This window comes from Microcaecilia unicolor, chromosome 8 (assembly GCF_901765095.1).
Source record: "Microcaecilia unicolor chromosome 8, aMicUni1.1, whole genome shotgun sequence".
NCBI classification, from domain to species: domain Eukaryota; kingdom Metazoa; phylum Chordata; class Amphibia; order Gymnophiona; family Siphonopidae; genus Microcaecilia; species Microcaecilia unicolor.
Genome location: NC_044038.1, coordinates 8,013,879 through 8,026,866, shown reverse-complemented (window position 1 = coordinate 8,026,866; position 12,988 = coordinate 8,013,879). Strand labels below are relative to the sequence as shown.

Below are 12,988 nucleotides of genomic sequence, written 5' to 3'. Positions count from 1 at the left end.
GTAGCACTTTCTGAGCAATCTCAGGGCAAGGAACAGAGATAGTGCCCTCTCGTTCCTGTAGCTCTAGCTCATACTCTGGAGGAAATTACAAATGTGCAGCCCTTAAAATAACAAATATTTTCAGCCTCTCTTTCCAGAAAGCTTGTTGCAGGTCTCTGTAAAGCTGAACTAAAAAACCCAATTCCCAGCTCCTTGGGACAAAAGTGTCTCAGACTATACACACATAACAGCAGCACTGGGGATCATGGGAGACGGTGACATCCTGTATTAAGGAGTGAGGACTGGAGATGTGGACATGAGAGGCACAGCGGTATACTGGGATCATATGTAGCAGAAACCAGAGAACATATCAGTGGCAATAGTATAACACAGGCATTTATGTGCCCCTTACACAAAGCTGATATTTTGTTATTGTTTAAAAGGTGCGCCTGTCTCCCAAAGAAAGGCACTCAAGGTACCCCTCCCAGGCACAGCAGGGGAGTGGCCAAGGGCGAGGGGGGAGGGACAATGAAGTGAGTACCCCCAGGTTCCAAAGACCTAGCAGGTCGAGACCCCTTAACACAAGGTACAGAACCTTTTCTGTTTCTCCCTTAAGTTTTCCTCCTTTTATTTTTTTATTTAATTTTTTTCCTGCTGTCCCAATCTCAGCCTATATTTTTTATCCTTTTTTTAATGGCCAAAATGGCGCACCTCCAACCAAAGGGAGCAGGGCTGCACAGACACCACCTACCTCTCTACCAGGAGACTGAGAAATACTAAGGGGGTCAGGGATTGCACAGTGCCTTATACAATACCATCAGTCAGTAGTTCTGTCTCCCTCTGCTGGTAGGAATGCACATAGCCACTCGTCAGGAATGGTCTGGAGTAGACGATTAGGAATGGCATTTACGTGTGTAATGTTCACATATGCATGTAACTGCCAAAATTCCACCTAAGTGTTATTCTGTAGCTTACATAGCGCGTAATTGCAAATGGACAGAGGATAGGCAAGGCTCAAACTTACACACATAACTTACAGATTACTCTGTTACAAAAGTATCACTTACACTAGTTCTATGGCTCCTATCAAGCGCCCTGTCACAGAACTGCCCTCATTCATAATGGTAAGTAAAATGGAGAGGCACCATGGGGGAGATGAGCATCAAAACCTGGATACCTTTAATCTTGTAGAAAGCCTCGGGTACAAAGGCTTGAATCGCTTTAAATCTTTCTACTACAAACCCCAGCGTAGGGAACTGACAGCTGCCATAGCTGATCAGCTGCTGGGCCAAAACACTGGGGAAGATTTTCTGGAGCCTCAGAGTCTGAAATCTGGTAAAGGCGGCACCTGAAAAAGACACAAAAAGCATTTTCATGCATGACTGGCTTCTGGCCCTGTTAAACATTTTGCCTGCAAACCAACTACTGAGTCAGCTGTGGCTGTCTGGCAGCTGCACAGAGTCATCCATCCAGCCCTGGAACAGGATTCCTCTCCGAACTCAAAACAGATTAACCAGTCTTCTTTCCTGAACCAGAATCAAGTCAAACTAGAGCAGAAACCAAGAAAATAATACTAGTTCTAAAGAAGTCAACTAGTGTTGTCCACTAAGAAACTTGACTGTATCTCAACAAGGACAAGCCTACTTTTGTCTAGCTATTTATAGCATGGCTTTGTTCAAACTGACAAGTGAATTTGGAAGAAATATTAAACTAATTATTTGTTTTATAAAGCAGTAAAATGTTCAGTTATTTCAGACTCTCTGTTTACTAGCTGTTCAGCCCGTAAAAACGGGCTAGTATAGGGGGGGGGGGGGGGGTTGAAAGGCCCCCCACCCGCCGCCGAGTTTGCCGCTCCCCCTCCGAGTTCGTCCCCCACCTTCCACCCGGTCGGGCCCTCTCTCCGCTATTGAAACAGCGAGGGCATGCAGCACACAGCTGTACTGCTGAGCTGCCGTGGCCTTCCTTCTTCTCTGCCTGTGTCCCGCCCTCGTGTGACGTAACGTTGTCGAGGGCGGGACACAGGCAGAGAAGAAAAAGGAAGGCCGACGGCAGCTCAGCAGTACAGCTGTGTGCTGCATGCCCTCGCTGTTTCAATAGCAGAGCGAGGGCCCAACTGGGTGGAAGGTGGGTGGCGGCGGCAACTCCGGGTGGGGGGAGCGTTAGCGACGGCGGTGTCCCTCGCAAATGCGCAGTAAAGACCCTCTCTGTCCCGCCCTCATCATCACGTATTGACGCGGGGGCGGGGCAGAGAGGGTCTCTACGGCGCATTTGCGAGTGAGTACGACACTCGCCATTTATATATATTGATTCCAAACTGGAATCAAATTTTAGCAAAATTATTCTGGTTACCAAATTTGTACTGGGCTCAACTGGAACTGAACCCAAGACCCAGTCTGAACCAAAATATTTAAAGGTTTGATGCCCTGCATAGAGTCTAAAAGTATCACAGACATGATGGAGCCAGCTGCCACTGCTCACATTCCACCATGCCACAGAGACACAGCCTCACCAGGACCCTTTGGCTCTTGGCAAATTCCAATCAGAAAGATACCACAGAGACTCATTTTGGCAGTCTGAATGGTGAAACGAGGTCCATGGTCACTAATTTAAGATTAAACCTCCATGATCTTCATTCACACCTATGCGGAGGTCCAGCTCCTGTCGCACATCCACAGCATCACTAATGTTCTGGTCCGGTGCACCCAGGTTCTCACATGCCATCCTGATGGAGCGAGGGGTGATCTCTGAGAAATGGGCTCGCAATACCTGTAGGTTCTGTTTCACTACAGAGATAACACAAAATAATACAGCACCATTACCACAGAATAATTACAGCACATATAAGACAACGGAGGTCCATTAGGACAGGGATGAAAAAAAAATTTTTTTCTTCACCCAACGCATAATTAAACTCTGGAATTCGTTGCCGGAGAACGTGGTGAAGGTGGTTAGCCTGGCGGAGTTTAAAAAGGGGTTAGACGGTTTCCTAAAGGACAAGTCCATAAACCGCTACTAAATGGACTTGGGAAAAATCCACAATTCCAGGAATAACATGTATAGAATGTTTGTACGTTTGGGAAGCTTGCCAGGTGCCCTTGGCCTGGATTGGCCGCTGTCGTGGACAGGATGCTAGGCTCGATGGACCCTTGGTCTTTTCCCAGTGTGGCATTACTTATGTACTTATGTCCTCTACTTGGCTCACTTTTATTACATAGAGCAGTGATTTAACCTATTGTGATGTCATAGTGGCTCATTCCACCAATAAGAGCCAACCTCATTAGTGATGTCACAATGGCTTGATTGTATAGAATGTTTGTACGTTTGGGAAGCTCGCCAGGTGCCCTTGGCCTGGATTGGCCGCTGTCGTGGACAGGATGCTGGGCTCGATGGACCCTTGGTCTTTTCCCAGTGTGGCATTACTTATGTACTTATGTCCTCTACTTGGCTCACTTTTATTACATAGAGCAGTGATTTAACCTATTGTGATGTCATAGTGGCTCATTCCACCAATAAGAGCCAACCTCATTAGTGATGTCACAATGGCTTGATTGTATAGAATGTTTGTACGTTTGGGAAGCTTGCCAGGTGCCCTTGGCCTGGATTGGCCGCTGTCGTGGACAGGATGCTGGGCTCGATGGACCCTTGGTCTTTTCCCAGTGTGGCATTACTTATGTACTTATGTCCTCTACTTGGCTCACTTTTATTACATAGAGCAGTGATTTAACCTATTGTGATGTCATAGTGGCTCATTCCACCAATAAGAGCCAACCTCATTAGTGATGTCACAATGGCTTGATTGTATAGAATGTTTGTACGTTTGGGAAGCTCGCCAGGTGCCCTTGGCCTGGATTGGCCGCTGTCGTGGACAGGATGCTGGGCTCGATGGACCCTTGGTCTTTTCCCAGTGTGGCATTACTTATGTACTTATGTCCTCTACTTGGCTCACTTTTATTACATAGAGCAGTGATTTAACCTATTGTGATGTCATAGTGGCTCATTCCACCAATAAGAGCCAACCTCATTAGTGATGTCACAATGGCTTGATTGTATAGAATGTTTGTACGTTTGGGAAGCTGCCAGGTGCCCTTGGCCTGGATTGGCCGCTGTCGGTGACAGGATGCTAGGCTCGATGGACCCTTGGTCTTTTCCCAGTGTGGCATTACTTATGTACAGATATGTGCATTACTAGACAGTTTTACTCATATGGGCCATGTGTGCTTATTTAAACAAAAGTCTACAAATTGTTCTGAATGTTGCCTCAACATACTAAATAAAAAAAGGCCCAAGACATAATCTAATGTGTTAATGGCCCTTCTCTACAATGACTACCAATACAGAGAGAGCATCAAGCCCCAAACAGTTAAGTATATAAAGAAAGAGGGGAAAAATGAAAATGCTGAGACAATCTGAAGTGATTCCAGTGAAAAAACACCGCACATCACTGGAAAGGAGAACGACCTGGGGGAAGGATACTGGAAAATCTCCTTGAAGGATGAACAGTTATAATCATTCGCAGACAAAAAAACATAACTGGACAAGCACAATTATCAAGTACTATAGACTACAAATCTTTGATCAAGGCCACTACGCACCTGATTTGCAAACCTGTATTATCTCAAAGCCAATGTTCTCCCCTTCTCGATCGCAGTCAGTCCAAATAACCAGGGCCTGACAGTGGCGAGCCTCTCGCTCCAAGGTCCTCTGAAAGATAGGAATGTAGAATTTACAGTCCGATGCTAAAATGGGCTCCAGTCACACAATTACTTGCAGCCAAATTGTGACAAAATGGACTCTCGTCCTCAAAAAATTTATACCTCAATAATTCTGTTCATCTATAAAGTGTCACTAACCTCCAAGTTTTTGCTACTATACATTAATAATATCCCTTTAGTGTCCAATGTTCCCATCAATCTGTTCCCATATGGCTTATTACGGGAACATTGGACACTAAAGGGTTAAGAGGGCTAGTCAATGTGTTTTGGGGGGTAAAGGTTTGGGAGGTTGTGGAACTTTTAGGGGAGCGGGGTCGTTTATATGGATGAGGAGGGGGGGGGGGGTGTAGCGATGTTAATGTGCATATGTAATTTTCTTTGCACGGTTTTGTCTCCCAAGTAATGCTTCTGGTACATAAGTACTGCCATACTGGGAAAGACCTAAGGTACATCGAGCCCAGCATCCTGTTTCCAACAGTGGCCAATCCAGGTCACAAATACCAGGCAAGATCCCAAAAATATACAAAACATTTTATACTGCTTATCCCAGAAATAGTGGATTTTCCCCAAGTCCATTTAATAACGGTCTATGGACTTTTCCTTTAGGAAGCCGTCCAAACCTTTTTAAAACTCCGCTAAGCTAACCGCCTTTACCACATTCTCTGGCAACGAATTCCAGAGTTTAATTACATTTCTCATATTGGTCTTGGTGTCTGTTGCACTTATCCTGATTTGTTAAGGTAGTTTGGGGGGTGGAGGGGAGAAAAGTTTAAAAGTTTTGCCGGAGGATAATATCATCTGTATATATATATGCTTGTTTTGAGTATTGCCACTTTGTATCATTAGACGCTTGGCAGCATTTATTTTTGAGATTTGTCGTAATAAAACACATTTAACAAAAAAAACAAACAAAAAAAAAAAGGGCTAGTCCTGTGGTCCTTTCTTGAGAATTCTCTGCTAGATTAACCCTGCTGTTGAGAGGAAGGAATTCTATCAGAATTACTTTATACCTTGATGTCCACAAAGTTGTTGGGACAATACTTCTCAACTTCAGCATCAAAGAGAGACAGAGGGTTGCAGCTGTGCCTGATGAGAACAAATGAACATGGAAAATTTAAGCAAGAGGCAACAAGTACATCTCTGCTAAAAGTGTCCTATCATTCAGTTACGGGAGAAAAGTGGTCTCGGGCAGAAACAGGCACAGGTAGGCAATCAGAATCTGTCTTACGGATCCCTGCACAAAAATAATCACACTTTCAGTATTATGTGAAGTTCTGGTTGCTCCATTTCAAGGGATGGAAGCTTCACTATGAAGAAAGGCTAAACGGGTTAGGTTTCTTCAGCTTGCAAAAAAGACAAGAGGGGATATCACAGAGGTACAAAAAAATCATGAGAGACATCGAACAGTGATTTATCTTTTCAAATATTACCAGGACCAGGGGACACTTCATGAAAATAACTGGTAGCATATTTAAAATAAAGAAAGCATTTTTTCTGCCATCTCACAGTTAAGCTGTGGATTTTTTCTTCTTTTCTTTTGACCAGAGGTTGTGGCTAACGTTAATAGCATAACTGGGTTTAAGAAGAAATTAGGGCTTACCTGCTAACTTTCTTTCTTTTAGGCCCTCCAGACCAGTCCAGACACTGGTGCTTGGGTTACGCTCGCCCACCAGCAGATGGAGACTGAGAACACTAGAACTCTGGGACCTGTATAATAGCACTGTGCCAACTTTCAGCCAACCAATATTTGTCTAACAAAGCAGATGACTGAAAACAGTATTCCCACGTGGTTGTTCTCCCAATACACACACAGTTCCAAACCACACAGTTTGTGAGAGATGTGCCTATTGGACGCCTTTTTTTTTTTGTTTTTGACAACACAACCAACAACAACCGTAAGAAAGGGCAATAGAATTGAAACATGCACAAATTTCAGCTGTATCAAGAAAGTCCTCCATATCTTGACCTCAGTCTGCTAACTCCTAATCTGGTGCAAGCAAAACAGTTCAAGGGTGGGTTCTGGACCGGTCTGGAGGGCCTAAAGGAAACAAAATTAACAGATAAGCCCTAATTTCTCCTTGTCAGCCCTCTAGACACTTATGCTTGGGAAGCAACAGAGCAGTAGAACTATGGGCGGGAACTGGGCAAGCTGGACGAAAGCACTCCCGCACCAAACGTTGTGTCCTGTCTTGGTCGTACATTGATCCGACAGTAAGCAATAAAGGAATGCACGGAAGACCAAATGCTGCACCGCAAATATTCAGAGGTGGAATCAAACTGCTTTTGGCTCAAGAAGCTGCCATCCCCTTCAGAGTGCACTTGAAGAAGCTGAGGTACTGGGTAGCCTTTGAGAATACCATAGCTTCCTTGTGCCAAGTGGCTCCTTTGTTGTGTCAACCAAAAAGGATAAACACACGGTCCAAACTCAAACTCCACAGTTCTCTTCAAGTACATCAACAACACTCTCTGCACATCCAGACGAAAAAGACTCCTCTGGTCCTTATTCTCCTTCAGGTCTCCCATAATCAGAGGTGGAATGGATTGATTCACATAAAAAACCGAGACCACCATAGGTTTAAAAAAAAAAAAAAAAAAAAAAAAAGAGGGTATGAAACCATTTTTTCCAGAGTGGAGTAGCAGCTGTGAAGATGAGGCTTCTGCTCCCACTCTCCAACAGGCCTCACTGGCCTGTGGCCTCTGAAAAAGCCTCCAAACAGTCTTTCCCAACATCCTGAGCAATCCAACCTCAAACTCCTGGGCCCCTCTCTCACTCAGGGTGAGCTTGTTCTCAGTATGCAAATTGTATGCAGATTAGCATGTTTTCCCTTCACGCTCAGGGTGACCTGGTTCTCCAGAGGCAAAATTAAACAGGTCTTACCAACAGCATATTCTGGCAATTCTTTATTCCAGCCCCTGGGCACAGTTCTTCTAGCTTAAATACTTTATACGTTCACATATCTTCACACTGAGCCTCCCCACACAGATTCCTGGGCTCAGCATTAACCTCAATACTTTGGGGACTTCTAACCCCAGGCTTTGCAGCCTGCTTCTCAATACTGGGACACACAGCCCTACTTCTTCTTTGGACACCCAGTCCTTCCTTCCTTGGACACCCAGTCCTTTCTTTGAACACACAGTTCCTCTAAGTACTGAGGCTACACAGTCCAACACTAATGCTTTAGGGACTTCTTACCCCAGCCTGTTTTTCTTCCTTGAGCACAGTCCACCACAAGTCCATAGGGTTTAGCCCTCTTTCCAGGGGGGTTTCTCTCTTCAGCCACCAGCTCTCTTCTTTTTCTTTCGCATCTCAGGTGGGGTATAAAGTGGTTAATAGCTAAACAGGACCCAGCCCATAACCGCCTGCACCTGTAGCTATCCCAGGACTCTCCCCGGTCCTAGCGACCTCCACCTATTCTCCTAGCGCCCTCTAGTGGCCTACCCCGGACATCCTGGACATTTTTAGGGGAACAGCGCCATCTAGTGGCCTGCCCCGGCTAGGACAGCCTCTTATTTATCACACAGCCTAGTGGTTAGTGCAGCAGACTACGAACCTGGGGAACTGAGTTCGATTCCCACTGCTGCTCCTTGTGACTCTGGGCAAGTCACTTAACCCTCCATTACCCCAGATACAAATAAGTACCTGTATATACTATGTAAAACGCTTTGAATGTAGTTGCAAAAAAACACAGAAAGGTGGTATATCAAGTCCCATTTCCCTTTCTCTTAGACACCTGCAGAAAAGGCTCCCTACATGATAGAACCTGTAACACTGAAATTCAGTGGGAGGATAAGAGTCCACGAGAGGCTCACAGCACGCAGAGAACAAGGCCGATGAATCAAGTTGAGGTCTCAATGTGGAACAATTGCCCTATGAGGAGGATGAAGGATCTTTACCCCTTGAGGAAAACGTTAAGTAGATGTCTTAACAAGGCCTTACCCCAAATAGGACCCCGAAAACAAGTCAAGGCTGCCACATGAACCTTCAGCGATGACAAGGTCAACCTTTCTCTAGTCCTTGCAGAAAGTGCAAAATCTCAGCTACCAATGCCCTAAGAAAAGAAATCCCCCCTCTCTCGGCACCAAGCTTCAAAAATCCTCCACAGTCTCACAGAGGCCAGAGATGAAGATCTCCTGTGAGACTTCAGCATAGTTGACTGGTGAACTGGAAGGTCTTAGTGGACTTATGATTTCCCTCCAGGACAGATTTCCTACAGTTCCTGTACTGGCACATCACATATTGAGTGCTTCCAACACATGTGTTATAATTAGTGACAGCTCCTCTATCTGAAAGAGCCTGCCTACCATGGGGTCATCTTCTGCTATCAATAACTCTCCCTCTTCTAAGAGATACACCATCAAAGCCCCCCTGTCCGTACTGGAGGACCTCTCCTGTATCAAGCTGTCACTAGAGAGCACAGACTGTCTTCCATTCTCGGTGAAGGTCCAGATGTGTTTTTGGTATGTACTGGTTCCACCAAATCACTGATCCCCAGTGAGTCAGGGGAGACCCTTAAGCCTGCCTTGGCAGAAATGCCCTGTGGAGGAGAATAAAATCAGGGGAAAAAAGAATCCCATGTCACATCAATCCATCAAAACTTACTGCACTCTGCTGCTAAACTATCCACAACCAAGGCAGAGGGAAAGAAATCTGAGCCGTGAGGGCTGGAAGATCTAAAATGGTCACTGCTGCAATGCTTTCTACCCTCTCCAAGTGGTTTTGCAAGGTGATCCTCATGCTCTCCATTAATAGCACTGCCTGCCTCTCAGGACTCTTTAGGTGCCCTTTCAACACACATTCTCCACACCCTGCTGTTCCAATGTGGCAGGAACCAAACTGTCCAGAACTGCTCTGGCAGCCGCCATAGTGAGAACAGCATTTAGCAGCTGAACCCTGGCTGCACATGGACCCCCCCCCCCCCCCTTGTTGATCCCACTTCCACTGCACATGGAAGCTGTGCCTGAATTAAGATGGGCTCTCTGTGGTGCTGCTCCCAGAATGCCCCAACCACTGCCTGCCTGATTGACCCAGAGTATCCCACAGATGCTTTCTCCTGCCCCAACCCAAAATTGGTCACATCTGCTTATTGATACTTTTTTTTTTTTTTTTAACTAAGCTGAGGGTGGAAGAATATAAGGAAAGAAACTGCCTCTCCTGAAGTGCTTCTGGAGAAGTTCAGACAACAAAGAGAAAATAAGAGTGTGGGGTGGGACCTAGACTTCTCCAGGTAACCTCCAAGCTAGCAGTCTGCCATGCCTGAATCCTGGATTTAATCCCCCTCCTCTGATATCCTAGCTCAACCAGGAATCCAGCTCTCCAGCTTGACCCAGGAGCAACACCATCCAGACAGGATCAGAGCCAGCTGTACAGAATCTGTCACAATCTGCTAGAGAGACAGAATAATGGTGAGCGGTTGCTATATGATGTCCTTTATAGAACAGAGCTCAAGTTGTTGTTCTCTGTCTCCTTCTACTGCCTACTGGTCATAGTCCATTGGTTGTGGATGATAAGGAAGGTTTCATTATACACCTCACTCGTTTCATCTACAGTGACCCCACTCCCAATTCTGCAAGCAGCACAATACGAACCATTTCTGAAAAGGAGTTTTAAATTCCAGAGCCAGCAAATGTCCAGAAACAGAGGTCATCGTTACACTCACATTCTGCAGAAAACAAAAGGATGGCAATTATTGGCTCAACATTAGACATTCTGGGAAAATACAATGTAGATTTGGATTTCAGATTTAATTACTTGCTTTTCCAAACCCAAGCTGAAAGTGAATTACAACAAAGTATTGCAGGGATTTTGCTGCCCAAAAATGTTTTACCATATTAGGGGCTAGATTTATTACAATACAGTACCACATTAAGGTATGCTATGTTAGTTACTGCAGGATCCATTTTTATGTTATGGGATGAATAATCCAAGTTACACAGAACATACAGCATCAGAAATGCTGTCATCCGATTGCTTGTGCTTATTTTAAATGACAGTTTTACATGAAATGTGACTGGTACAATTGAGATGATCTTTATCTGTAACAAGTTCAATATTTCTAAGATCTTCACTAAAGTGCATGGGGTCAGTGGAACAATTAAGGAGGCAATTTAATTTAATTGTCTGCAACTAGAGAAACATTGCGCATACTTCTTACCCACAGGCTCTGCGCTGGTTTTCAAAGTAAAAGTAGTCGCATACTTTGGCTTTGAAATTTTCCACAAGGTACAACATAAAAATAGTCAGCTGCCTCTGCATTCTGTATAGATAGAATTCTGCTGGGAAAGAACACGCAATCTCCGCATATACGTTTCCCCCCCCCCCCATCCTAAACATATCGCTTCACCTCTGTATATTGTGGAGTAACACAAGGGCAATTTTCAGGCAGACAATTAATACGCTGAAAATGGTCCTCTAAACTGCTGTCAAATGAGTCAGACGTCACAGGCCTGAAAGCAAACTACAGAGGTTTACAGAAAAACACTACCTACCTGTCCAAACATATGGTAGTCGAATTCATAGATCTTGTTGAACTTGGAAAAGCCTTCTCTCTGAAAAGTGAAGGAATAAGCATGAAGTCGGATTAAACATAATAGCTTTTCTAAATGTTAAACATCCATAACTATCCCAGTACGTTTACGCTACCGTATTGTAAAACTGGATTCTTACAAATTACTTTCTTATGTATTATTCTTTGTTATGTATTGTTTGGGATAATGTGGGATATAAATGTCACAAACAAATAAATTGTTACGAAATAATGTGGTCAGGGTTAGTATTGCTAGAGTTATGGCTATAGCTCTTAAAACATAGTAACATAGTAGATGACGACAGAAAAAGACCTGCACGGTCCATCCAGTCTGCCCAACAAGATAACTCATATTTGCTGCTTTTTGTGTATACCCTACTTGATTTGTACCTGTGCTCTTCAGGGCACAGACCGTATAAAGACTGCCCAGCACTATCCCCGCCTCCCAACCACCAGCCCCTCATTTTGAGCTACAGGGTTTGATCACAGCTTCGGCGTGACACATCCTTTTGCATTGCTCCGTATTTCAGAGGATATTTGTCATCATCAGTTTATTAGCCCCTGATGCAGCCCAGTGGGGCGAAACACAGCCTGTGTTGGGCTTTCTACCCTAGATCACCCATTTTCCAATAAACTCTGGTTTTATCCACACTGATCTAAAACAATATTATCAGAATGGAAAGATAATTCCAAAGTTTCATTTGTTTTTTTGGTGGAATACTGTTTGTATTATTCATAAATATGAAGCTAAAATTGCAGAGAAAAGTGAAACAATAGTCCTCATTTCCTTAAAGTTTGGAAACCTGTTGACTTGCAATGTACACATCAGCTTTAATGTTTCTAAATGTATGATCAGTACACCTTTCTTATGTACCACATACTGTTACCATTGTTGTGTTCTTATAAAACTTTCATAAATAACATTTGCACACACAAAAATTGTGCTTAACCAAATAACTCGTCAGAATATTTGTTTTGAACCCCCGCTTTTCCACGCCATCACCTCACCCGTCTCATCCTACTGTTGGACATGATATCCGCAATCCCTTTGGCAGCATCGTTTTTCTCTGCCACGCACAGGACCCTCTGGATCTGACCTCTCCGGTTTATCATCGCGGACGAGAAGAAACGGCCTCGGGACAGAGACCAGAGCCTGAGGCCAAAAGCAGCCGCCCAACAGATCATCCCACGAAGCAGCAACGGCAGCACAGAAACATACTGCTGCTTCTACACCCTTCACTCTCCACCAGACACCGGGGCACCTTCAAAACAAGCGGGCAGCAGCGCCCGCATGCACTTCCGGGTCGGAGTCAGATCTCGCGAGACGACGAGGGAGAGCCGCACTGACAGTACACAAGTGAAGTCACTCCCCCGTGACGTCAGCGACCCGGACTCGTAGAAAGCATAAATCATTTGCATATATGCGCTCGTGCAAGCTCCCGCTCCCCGCTATACTATAAATACCTAGTGACACCGCCCCCTTAAGATCTCGCGAGACGAGGGAGAGCCGCACTGTGTTTTTCCCTGGACAGATTAAATCTTGCAGCCACACAAATGAAGTCACTCCCCCGTGACGTCAGCGACCCGGACTCGTAGAAAGCATAGAAGTATAAATCATTTGCATATATGCGCTCGTGCAAGCTCCCGCTCCCCGCTATACTATAAATACCTAGTGACACCGCCCCCTTAAGATCTCGCGAGACGAGGGAGAGCCCCACTGTGTTGCTCCAGATATTCAACATAAAGGGATCTTTCACTTGCTCATCTTCCAAT

General features: G+C 44.9%; 1 protein-coding gene across 1 annotated transcript in view; it reads right to left on the bottom strand.

Annotated features, from left to right (window-relative positions):
* TOP3A (DNA topoisomerase III alpha) overlaps positions 1–12,511 on the bottom strand; it is a 32,437-nt gene extending 19,926 nt beyond the window's left edge. Inside the window, exons 1-7 of the mRNA XM_030212938.1 lie at positions 12,224–12,511; positions 11,178–11,237; positions 10,278–10,351; positions 5,702–5,777; positions 4,572–4,680; positions 2,619–2,762; positions 1,157–1,327 (exon numbers count right to left, since the gene is read on the bottom strand). Of these exons, the coding sequence (XP_030068798.1) occupies positions 1,157–1,327; positions 2,619–2,762; positions 4,572–4,680; positions 5,702–5,777; positions 10,278–10,351; positions 11,178–11,237; positions 12,224–12,400 (811 nt within the window). The 5' untranslated portion in view covers positions 12,401–12,511. The remainder of the gene's footprint in view (positions 1–1,156; positions 1,328–2,618; positions 2,763–4,571; positions 4,681–5,701; positions 5,778–10,277; positions 10,352–11,177; positions 11,238–12,223) is intronic.
* Positions 12,512–12,988: the final 477 nt, after the last annotated feature.